Genomic DNA, 12,606 nt, shown 5'->3' on the forward strand with positions numbered 1-12,606 from the left:
AAAATATTTTGAATTCTTGAGGGTAGAATTCTATAACAAGTGTTGTCCATTCAGCCCCCTACCCTAATAATGTTCCTCTTCTGTTTTCTAGCTTTCATTGTTTTCACTGGGAAATCTTCTCTGTCATCTTTATTTTTATGCTTCTGCATGTAATGTGTCTTTTTCTCTATGCTTACTTATATTTATCATTTTTAATTGAGACATAATTGATCTATAACACTATTTTAGGTATACACGTAATGATTTGATATATGTATATTGAGAAATGATTATCATAGTAAGTTTACTTACCATCCATCACCACACGTAATTACAAAAAAATTTTTCTTGTGATGAGAACTTTTAAAATCTACTTTCTTTGGAATTTTCAAATATACAGTAGCACACCGTGAACTATATAGTCACCTGCTGCATATTACTACCCTAAGATATATTTATCTTATAACAAATTTTGGATGGAGGTGGTCAAATGATAGAAATTTCTGGTCACTATTCTTTTATCTTTGTGTGTCTAGAGCCTAGAATCTGTAGGTTTTATATTCCATAAATTTTGGAAATTTTTTATCTATTACTTTTTTTTCCATTATCTTTTACTTCTTGAAATATTTTTCTAGGGATCCCTGGGTGGCGCAGCGGTTTAGCGCTGCCTTTGGCCCAGGGCGTGATCCGGGAGACCCGGGATCGAGTCCCACATCGGGCTCCCGGTGCATGGAGCCTGCTTCTCCCTCTGCCTATGTCTCTGCCTCTCTCTCTCTCTCTCTCTCTGTGACTATCATAAATAAATTTAAAAAAAGAGAGAATAAGCTGAATATTTTAAAAATATATATTTTTCTATTATCTTCTTCTTCTGGGACCCTAATTACATGTATATTAGGCTATTTGAAGTTGTCAAGCTAGAGCTGTATTCCTCTCCCAAAACCATTTTCTCCCTCTTTTCATTTTGGATAGTTTCTTCTGCAATGTATTCAAGTTTACTAATCTTTTTTCTGCAATGTCTGATCTGCCTTTAATTTTTTTGTAGTTTTTTTTTTAAGGATTTTATATTTATTTATTCATGAGAGATACAGAGAGGGGCAGAGACATAGAGGGAGAAGCAGGCTCCCTGCAGGGAGCCTGATGAGGGACTAGATCCCAAGACTCTGGGATCAAACCTGAGCCAAAGGCAGATGTTCAATCAATGAGCCACCCAGGCATCCCTTTTCTGTTTTTTTTTTTGTTTTGTTTTCATTTCGAACATTATTTCCATCTCAAGAAATTCTGTTTAAGCCTATTTTATATGTTTCATGTCTCTACAAGTTCTAGTGTTTTAACGTCCTCATCTAACAATTTTATTGTTATGTGTCATTTTCTTTTTGTATGTGTCATTTCTTAGTCAATTTAGATTGAATAATTTTTCTCCTCATGGCTTATATGTTTATTCTACTTTACATGCCTGGCAATTTAATCGATGCCATATGTGCATTTTACTTTAATACATTACTATAAATGTTTTAATATGTTATAAATATTAATATTACTGTAAACCAATATCAACATTATATTACTATAAGCTATAAAAATTTTACTATGATTTTAACTTTAATATATTACTATAAATATTAGTATAAGAATTAATATGTTTAACATATTATAAAGTTACCATAAAATTTATGGCTATATTTATTTTAAAATATTATTATGAAATAAAAAGTTATATATTACTATACATATCTATGTTAGAAGTATAAAAATTACTATAAATATAAATATATTACTATAATAGTGTGAACATTAAGTATTACTGTAAATATTTAATATATTACTATAAATATAAACACTATATTTAATATATTACTATAAATATTTAGAGCTTCATTCTGGAATGTATTTAAGTTATTTGAGAAATGTTTCATCTTCTAGCTATGCTTTTTAATCTTTAATATATGAGACCATAACAGCATTTACAATAAAAGCAGTTTTCTTCCATTACTGACACAAGACCCTTCTGACTACTCTGATAGACTGTGATTTATGAGGACTTTCATTCTGCTGCTGAGGAATTATTCCCACCTCTGCATGGTATTTGAGAATTTTTATCTAATGCTTTTGAGAGATACTTTCCTAACTGCATTCTTTTTCCTAAGGCTGCAATAACAAATTACCAGAAACTGGGTACCTTAAAGCAGCAGAAATGTATCCTCTTACAATGTTGGAGGTCAGAAGTCTAAAGTCAAGGTGTTGGGCACAGTTGTTTCCTTTTGAAGATTCTCAGAATCTATTCCATGCCTCTTTCCTAGTGTCTAGTGGTTGCCAGCAGTCTTTGGCATTGCTTTATCCTTGTGTGTTTCTCTGTATGTGTATTCTGTGTGTATTCTCTCTTTATAAAAGGACACCAATCATTATATTTAGGGCTCACCCTAACCCAGTATGACTTCCTCCTAACTTAACTAATAGGCAAAGAACCTATTTCCAAATAATATCACAATCTGAGGTTCTGGGTAGACATGAATGTTTGAGACCACAGTTCAACCTACTACACTGACCTTGAGTATTTCCTTACATATATATATGCTGATCAGTTCTCATCAGTACTGAAAACTCTGTACACTTCTGTTGTTTGAGAATTCAAGTCCTGACTCAAGATTTATTATTTTTCATATAGATATTCAAATATGAAAGTTTTTAAAATATTATTTGTTCAGATAGTATTTACTTTTTCTCAACCATTTGAATTTTTAGAAGATCAAGTCAAACATTAGGGGTTGATTTTTCAGCAATTCCTTCATTTTAATGTGAGAAATTGAGTTTTTATTTTGTTTTTTTTTTTTTAGATTTTATTTTTATTTATTCATGAGAGACAGAGAGGCAGAGACATACAGAAAGGGAGAAGGCGGCTCCTTGCGGGGAGCCTGATGCGGGACTCGATCCCAGGACCCTGGGATCACAACCTGAGCCAAAGGCAGATGTTCAATCACTAAGCAACTCAGATGCCCCAGAAATTGAGTTTTCTGACAATATGTTAATATAGCCACTAAAATTTTGAATGTCCCCTAAAAAAATAAAAATCTGAAGCTATTCATTTAAAATATACTTTAAAAAAATGATTTGACTATGTTTGCAGGAAACAAACTAAATTAATGAAATGTACATGTAATATATCATGGCCTGGACAAATATAAATTAGGATATAAGGTTATGTCGGTATGTACTAGGAGAAAAAGTAAATTGTAAATAAAATGTTAAATAGGTCTATACAGTTACTATTCTATACTGGAAATTTGGTTTTCAGCTTCCTAAAAGTCTAAGCAAAGAGAAAAAGCTCATAGTTGATATAGTTTTCTCTGTCCAGGCAAAAAAAAAAAAAAAGAAAGTAATTCTAGGAAACAATTTATGTAAACATTTAGTGCTGAAAGAAGTATCTCATATAGACAAATCATTCGTTAGTCTTTTCAGAAACACTTATACAACAGGTACAACAATGAATCTTTTAAAACGTTTTTACTTTTAATTAGGAGGTTATATTTCTGCAGAATAACATATTATAGTGGTTTATATGAATTATTCTTTTTTTTTTTTAAATTTTTATTTATTTATGATAGTCACACAGAGAGAGAGAGAGAGAGAGGCAGAGACATAGGCAGAGGGAGAAGCGGGCTCCATGCACCGGGAACCCGACGTGGGATTCGATCCCGGGCCTCCAGGATCGCGCCCCGGCCAAAGGCAGGCGCTAAACCGCTGCGCCACACAGGGATCCCTATATGAATTATTCTAATAATAAATTAGAAAAAGATAACCTAACTCTGATAGACTTCTTCATAGTTTCTATCACCTAGATGTTTCTTAAAGGGTAGACAGTTTGAACTCTAGTGAGGACTGAAGTATTCGTAAAAAATATTTTGTCTTTTTTTTTTAATATTTTGTCTTTTTAATGAGATTACACATAAAATATTGATTTTATTCAGTAACTCTGATAGACTTCTTCATAGTTTCTATCACCTAGATGTTCCTTAAAGGGTAGACTGTTTCAGCTCTAGTGAGGACTGAGGTATTAATAAAAAATATTTTGTCCTTTTTTTTAATATTTTGTCTTTTTAATGAGATTACACATAAAATACTGATTTTATTTGGTATTTTATTTATATGTTATACATTTTGTGTTAACAAAATGCTTTAATTTAAATAACTTCTTTCATTCTTTATACAGGTTTGATAACCCAGCTGCTGTAAGCCCAACTCCTACAAGGCAGCTAACTTTTAACTATCTCCTTCCTTTGAATGCTTGGCTTCTATTAAATCCTTCAGAACTCTGCTGTGATTGGACCATGGGAACAATACCCCTAATAGAGTCATTTCTAGATGTTAGAAATCTTGCCACATTTACTTTCTTTTGCTTTTTGGGGGCATTGGGAGTATTCAGTCTCAGATACCCTGGTGATTCCTCCAAGACTGTTCTAATGGTAAGAAGCGTCTTAATTTTTTTAGATTATGTAACATTCAGTTAATTTAGAGACTGCCTTTATTTATTTATTTAAAGATTTTATTTATTTATTCATGAGAAACAGAGAGGCAGAGAAGCAGGCAGAGGGAGAAGCAGGCTTCCTGTGGGGAGCCCAATGCAAGACTTGATCCTGGAACCCCAGAATCGTGCCCTGAGCCAAAGGTAGACCTACGCTCAACCACTGAGCCACCCAGGCATCCCTAGAGACTACCTTTAATTTGTCAAAGCATCTTCTTAGAAACAGCAACTTTCTTTGTTCAACATCTGCCTAATTTATTAACTTATTTTAAGCTATCCTAAAATTATATATCAGAATTGCATATGCAGGCATAATTTGACATAGACATTCAGCATGTAAAATAAAAACTGGTTATGAATTTCCCTGATTTGATAGGAACTCTGAAACCATGAAACATCCCTTTGGCATCACTTTGTTCTATTTCTTTACCCAAGTAGATCATATACTTTGAGGAAATGGTTCATATTATATACTTCTTTCTTTTCTTGATACAGAGAAGAGTGTCATGTATGAGATAGATAGCTAGAAATGTATAGCTCTTTTGTTCTCATTAGCAAGATTTTCATTACTCCCCACGTTATTTTCTACTATGTTCAGAGGACTCTGATAACAGCCTACTTGTTGTTTTTCTGAGGTGTATTTCTTTGTAATTTTCTTACACTGCTGTCACTTGTAATGACAGTTTTTTTTTTCTCTTCCTTTAAATTACTGAAGACAGTAATAATCTTTAACATTTTCTTGAGTATTTGCTATATACCAGAAAGTATTTTTCTAATACTTTAAAAATATATCTGGCTACAGCCACTAGGTTCATTTATTCATTCAGTAAAGTTTTTCTTATAGCTTATGTATCAGGCAGCCTTTTAGGCACTGAGGATATGACGAAAAGAAATACAAAGCTCCAATTACCAAGGAACTGTCATTTTGGAAAAATTTGAAGCTAATCTCTGAGATATAGAGAAGATTGAAAAAAAAAAAAAAAACAGAGTTTGGCGGGGGGGGGGGAATCGTATTTACTATTATTTTTGAATCTGTTGAGTTTGATCTGGTAGAGATTATGAATAGCACTTGGCGCCTGGAGTTCAGAGGAGAGTCCTGAGCTTCATATAAAAATTTGATAGGTTGGCATAGAGATAGTAATTGAAACTAGGCTGTGAATAATGTGTTCCGTGGAGAGGTTATAGAGCAGCCTTTCCCAGTTGGGGTTTTGTCACTTTTCTCAAAGGTGATAACCAGCTATTACCATTTTAGGTGCATGGAATAGAAGATAATTCATATTACACAATGAATGCCTTAGAGTGTTTGGTCTTATTTCTCCCTCAGAAGATAGTTGAAGGGGGCTATATAGAGTTAGAAGAAACCTACAACTAGTTCTTGAAAAACTCCTATATTTAGATACTGTCTAGAGAAGAATGAATCTAAATAGGAAACAGACCAAATGGACAGAAAGGTCCAGTGTCTCAGGAAATATGGAATGGTTATCACTAACATGCTGTCAAGCAGAAAAGTGAAATCAGTCATATTTGATCTCTTTAAGGTGTATTAGTTACTTAAATTTATTTCTGTGGAGAGATTTTATTAGATGAGGATATGAAGATTGTTATTGTAGATAACCTGTAGAAGTAATTCAACTTTGAATATTTCAAAGGAGGAGACAAGCTTGAATTTATTACCACCTAAGAGAACACTGCCATCCTCAAGCATAAGAGACTGCTGATCTCCTGTAGAGCTTGGAGGAAGGATAACGATCTAGAATTAGTGGACCTTCAGAGGGAGGAGAATCACTTTCATTGGAGTACTCAGTTGGCTGACTTTTAGAAGCAAGGGGATATCACTAATGGGTTGACTTGCAAAAATGTACTCATTGATTTGAAAAGTTGATTAAGTAGGCTTAAAATCAGCTACTTATTACCTTGGCTATAAAAGTATTTTCCTAAGAGTGTGGGAATTTGTTTTATATCTGAGGGACATAATGAATGGATAAAGTAACTTAAAAATGTGTTGTCAAAAGAGATATTTAAGGTTAGAGAGACAAGAGCTTATTTGAATATGGATAGGAACAATACAATTGATTAGAAAATGGTTGAGTAAATGAAGGGATGGTTAATTGTGAGATTGTGAGGAGCAGGGGCAATGTAGAAGCTCAGATTTGGGCTGAGATAGATGGAGACACTTCTGTTGCAGAAAGAATGGAAATCACATTTGTGTGGATGTTGGTAGGTTTAGTAGCAGGAAATTGGAATTCTTGTTTTATGGCTTTAGTTTTCTCTGTAAGTTTGAAAAGGATGGTCACCTGCTGAAAGTGACATGGATCAAAAGTTTAAAAAAGTAATCAAGATTCAAAATAAAGGAGAGCGGGAATGACCTATCAAACCTAGAATTTCTGAGTAATCTTAAGTATGAATTTGGAGTTTAATAATCATGAACTTATGATACTAATCTCTTCTGCTTTGGGACTATCTCTAGTAGTGCCTTGCTGTTCGGTTAAGTACAGACAAAGCAGGTACGTGATAGAATACATCCAAAGCTGAGATTCTGCTAAAAGAAAGGGAAAATAAGAAAGGATGGGTGAATATAAAATTTTGGCATATAAAATGATTTATATAATTAAATAAAAATAGGATAGTGCCAATAAAATAAGCATAGATTTATATAAATGTTATGGGTATAAAAAAGGAACAGTTGTGACTTTTGGTATAACTGCTTAAAGATAGTCCTATTTTTGCTATTAAAAAATAGCATCTATTTGTTAAAAATTAGATGCTATTTTTATGGTGATATTTTGTGAAGATCTGTGGAAGGGATAAGTAGATCAAAGGAGTACCAGCTAAGTACCAGATACCATGTTAAGCACTTATTAAAATGTCATATTATGTATCCTAACAATATAATATAAATAATTATTAATCCCAATTTATAAAGAAACACAGATTGGCAAGATGATTGTGTAGTTTACCTCATGTTCCATAGGAAGTAAGAAATGAAACAGATTTGTTCCAGACTCTGCACTACTACCTTCCCTTTTAAAGAGAATTTTATATCACTGAAGACGGAACTTGGGGTAGCCATAGTTAGCTAGGTTGGCATGTATTAACAGAGAGCATCTTAGAACTTTTGAGTAAGTTAATCACTCAAGACATTCCTTTATCTAAGAACCAGTAAATTTTTTTGTGAAATTTCTTTTTGTGTATGGTATGTAGCTTACGAATCAGTGCATGATACATCTTTGAATGAATTTAACACTTCTAATTATTTCAGATAAGATTGCTTTAGAGCAGCCATGAATTAATTAAAAATATGTTGATTTGTTTGTCATTAGAAAAGGACTACAGCAGTGCCTGGGTGGCTCAGTCAGTTAAGCGTCCAACTCTGGGTTTTGATTCAGGTCATGATCTCACAAGTCTGGATATCAAGCTCCGAGTGGAGCTCCCTGCTCAGTGGAGAGTCCACTTGAAGATTCTCTCACTTTGTCCGTCCCCTGACTCATGCACAAGTATGTGTGTGTGTGTGTGTGTGTGTGTGTGTCTGTGTGTGTACACATGCTCTCTAAAATAGATCTTTATATTAAAAAAAAAAACTACATATTTAGGAATATCTCTGTTTCACAGCTAGCTGATTATTTTTATCAAGCACTCCTGGGAAGTGGAAAGTGAATTATGTACTCAAATGTTTTAGCTTTTTGATCAAAAAGAAAACATTAAAATTTCAGATACATAAATTAATATGATTCATAGTAGTTCAGTAGTGCTTTTCTTTAGATTATTTCCTTATTACAAGTCATTAATTTGTCATATATGGTGAAAGTATTTTTTTTCAATGTGTATACATCTCTACATCTGTATTTTATTAATAAAACATATTAAAAAACAATCTTTCCTTTCAAACTGTTAAAAGACTCAAATCTCTGAAGCTGAAGAACAACTTGCAAGTTACTCAGTTAGGTACTATAAAATAAATTAGGATCACAAAACATAGAAGCAGATGTCCATAGAAACAGACGTCCTAATAATAACCAACTTATTTCCTTTCACAGATTATTTGTGTGCTAGTTGTTTGTATCCTGCCTTTTTAATGGCTTTTGAGTCTAGAAATTATGTGCTATCTCATTTTCAAAATGACAAAAAGAAAAAAAAATGACGAAAAGAATCTAAGCATTTTTACGAAAAGGATACCTTATTTCAGTTTCCAATATAATATGAATACTTACAGTTGTAAAAATACAAAAATTGGCATGATTGTTTTGTCATCCTTTACAGTTCAAACCTGTTAACATCTTTGTCAGTGTATTTTTACCACATGTACATAAGTTGGAAGTATAAAAATTATTAATGTCTAATTTTAGATATAGTTTCAAAAAGTTCATTTTTTTAATTTAAGGACAGACACTACTTATAAGTTCTAGCTTGTTCTCACCTTGGTGACATTCATCCTGATATTTATTGTTATTGTCCCTAAGTTGCATTCTTTAGGTTTAAATTAGTATTGTTTACAGTATTATTAAAAATGGTCCACCAATACATTATTCAGATTAAATGATAAAGTATTTGGGTTTAACTTTTGAATGTTTATATATATTTTTTTTAATTTATTAAAATATCCTTTTTCTTTGTAGGCACTTTGTTTGATGGCGTTACCATTTATTCCTGCATCGAACCTTTTTTTCCCAGTTGGATTTGTTGTTGCTGAGCGAGTATTATATGTTCCTAGCATGGGGTTCTGTATTTTGGTAGCCCATGGATGGCAGAAAATATCAAACAAAAGGTGAATCAAAATGTTAGTTCATTTAATGCTTACTAACTATAGAATTAAGTGTTTAAAATGTTTATTAGCTCAGTTATATAAGTCTTTTATACCTTTTTGTTTTTCATCTTGTCTTCTCATTTTTCTGTAATTGAAGTTAGGGAAGCTCCATAGCACCCACCTCATTCTATATTCTTCTTATTTATACAATTTTATTGGACAGCCTGTGATATAACAAACTTTGAGTTAGACCCAAATGAAAACAAGGATATTGTTGAAACTGAAGTTGTAAATGACCATTGCCACTTCCATATAACTAAGATATAGTCTCTTACTTAAGTAAGTCATATTGAGTTAATATATATAAATACATAAAATAAGCAGTCTACAATTTCTTGACATCATCAGTATCTGCATCATAACCACCACGTCCTAGTTGCTTTAAACTAACAAGGAACAGAATAATCACACTGTATATATGGATGAAATGGTCACTGACTGCTGTCTCACTTTCCGGTCATCCTTCAACCTACAGAATTGACTTGTCTCTACATCATTGGCTCCTGGTAGCTAAATCCAGTCAGTGCTTGTATTTAAATTTATTTCCCTGGCATCTGTAAAAAGTCTGTTTCCTAATTCTCTTCCATGTATGCTCATTGCTGCTCAGTCCCTACTCACAGTCTTCTTGCTATACCTGCTCTTTAAGGATTTTTTATTTGCCAGACTTTTACTCAACAGCGTATTTTTTTCTCACACTGCGTATTCTCCCTGGATCGTCTCATCCATGTGTATAATTTTCACTAACATCTACCAAGCCTTTTCTCTTAACTTCTACCCATATATCTAATTTTAATCAGTACCAATTTTTGGGTCCTTACCATGTGCCATGTGCCAAGAGCCATGATAGATCCTTGAGATTTCTTTTTTCATTTACCTAAACATTTCTTAACTCTGTTGTGCATGTTTGAAAATTGAAGCTCATATAGGTTACTTGAATCAGGTTACCTCAAGACACAGCTAGTAAACAGAATTTTGATTCAAATTTATATCTGACTGCTTCCAGTGTCCGTGTTCTTTTTTATTATTATTATTTTTTAAATAGGCTCCACGGTCCATGTTCTTTCTGATCCATGCACTCTTATCTTGATTAAATGGATCTCTCGGGATCCCTGGGTGGCTTGGGGGTTGAGCCTCTGCCTTTGGCCCAGGGCGGCATAATCCTGGAGTCCCAGGATTGAGTCCCACGTTGGGCTCCCTGCATGGAGCCTGCTTCTCCCTCTGCCTGTGTCTCTGCCCCTCTCTCTTTCTCTCTCTCTGTGTCTCTCATGAATAAATAAATAAAATCTTAAAAAAAAAAAAATGGATCTCTCAAAATGGAAGAAATTGAACTGTGTTACTGAGACAAAAACACAGATTCACAGAACATTGGTACTAAATGAGACTGTAGGGATTATTGAATTACAACTTGCTTATAAATGAGGAATTGAGCCCTAAATAATTAGCTTACAACTATATAAGTAATTTGTATCTATTTCATAAAGAGTTAGTTTTACTGTTAGTTGTAATAATTCTAGCTTTAAAGTGTGAAATTATTCCCAAGAGTGTCATGATAATCTGTGGTATAGATGCAATCTGTGTAAGCCAGTTTTTTAGAAATATAGCCAATGACAAGATTGACCCTTGATAAATACAGGTAAGAATATTCAAGTTATAAGTAAAGGCCTCAAAAAGGAAAAGTCACAGTTAAAAGTCGGTTTGTCAACTTTTTTTCACTATATGTAAACAGTTTTTGAAATAGATGCAAATATTGGAGTATTTCATATAATTAAGACTGAAGTAGAAGGTAATATGTGTAATATCTAAATTTTTTTGGTGGTGTTCCCATTAAAATTAGATGACTATTAGAGTGATCCTCATTCCTTACAATAAACTCAAAGCTGATATTTGGGAATATTTAACATACTTCATACCTCTCTTCTAAAAAATAAAATCATTCTGGTGATGTAAACAATGTTTTTTTTTGTTTTGCTTTTTTCTCTTAAACAGCGTATTAAAAAAGTTATCCTGGGTTTGTCTGTCTATGATGATATTCACTCATGCCTTAAAAACACTCCACAGAAATTGGGATTGGGAATCTGAATATACATTGTTTATGTCAGCTTTGAAGGTAAAGTATCATCCAGAATGACAGGAAAGTATCTCATTAATGATTTCTTATAGCCATGTCTAAGATGTTTTTACATTTAATTAGACATTTTACTGTCAATTTTAAGTACTTCTCCAAAAGTTTAGTAAAAATACTTTGTTCTTTATATAATATATACCATAACCAGTGCTCTGAATAGCACTTAGTTGGTATGTCTACAGCATATATGAATAATTCCTTAAATGCTATACAGTTGTTGGAAACTGAAATGATAATATAATGTTTAAATAAGAATACTATATATAGTTCATTTGTTCTGAAGCTGCATTTTTTTTTTAACCTTTAAATGTCTCTAAATTAGAATCAATAAATGTTACAGTGAGAGGCATCTTACAATTAGTTAGTGGCTCTTTTGTTTTCTTAATGATGAGTCTTAGGGACACCTGGGTGGCTCGGTGATTGAGCGTCTGGCTCTGACTCAGGGTGTGATCCCCAAGTCCAGTGCCTCAATCCCTGCGTGCCACTGCTCTCCACCACCCCCCATCCCACCCCACCCCCGCACCCTGCATCGGGCCACTTCTTCTGCGTACATCTCTGCCTCTCTGTCTTTCATGAATAAATAAATAAAATCTTTTAAAAAAATGGTTAGTCTTAGTATTGATAATAGGATCTTAGACTCACTGAAATAAAATACTCAACAAAAAATGGCATATTTACTATATGGAAGAAAACCAAGGTTATACTGTAGGAAAGATAGGAACTGGCAGAAAGGCGTGATAAAGCATTTCTATAGAATGGACAAGATACATGAATAAGGTCTTTTTAAAAACTGTAAAATTTGGTTTCTGTAAAAGTTATAAGCAGTGATTTTTTTTTTCAGGTGTTTCTCTTCAAATCTCTAAATTCTTCATTTGGCTATTTCTGTACTCCTCATTGCTTGGCTTTATTGGAATACTGCCTCAGTCCTATAGTCTCTGTGACTTCTTGATTTGGCATCAATTTAAGATCACATGACTATCCTTTTGTCCCACTCAGTAACTCCACTCCCTCTTCTAGTTCAGAAGTCTGTAAACAAAAGAGATCTTATTACCATTCTTCTTAATATGCACTCCTGGAACACCAACAGAGCCCCATAATTTTCAAGAACTTTGCTTATCCTTTCTCCTAGGACAATTTCAAAACCACAGTCCCGCTCACTGAAGTTAGCTCCTTGGCCAGGTACTA

General features: G+C 33.2%; 1 protein-coding gene across 9 annotated transcripts in view; it reads left to right on the forward strand.

Moving 5' to 3' along the window:
• TMTC3 (transmembrane O-mannosyltransferase targeting cadherins 3) overlaps positions 1 to 12,606 on the forward strand; it is a 102,287-nt gene that overhangs the window by 33,912 nt on the left and 55,769 nt on the right. For all 9 annotated transcript variants that reach the window (XR_013350650.1, XR_013350649.1, XR_013350648.1 and 6 more), the window contains 3 exons: positions 4,184 to 4,436; positions 9,109 to 9,257; positions 11,283 to 11,403. Coding sequence is in view for 6 of the 9 variants with exons in the window: in XM_077845728.1 (XP_077701854.1) it covers positions 4,184 to 4,436; positions 9,109 to 9,257; positions 11,283 to 11,403 (523 nt within the window). In the remaining 3 variants the exon portion in view is untranslated. The remainder of the gene's footprint in view (positions 1 to 4,183; positions 4,437 to 9,108; positions 9,258 to 11,282; positions 11,404 to 12,606) is intronic.

This window comes from Canis aureus, chromosome 13 (genome assembly GCF_053574225.1).
Source record: "Canis aureus isolate CA01 chromosome 13, VMU_Caureus_v.1.0, whole genome shotgun sequence".
Lineage (NCBI taxonomy): Eukaryota > Metazoa > Chordata > Mammalia > Carnivora > Canidae > Canis > Canis aureus.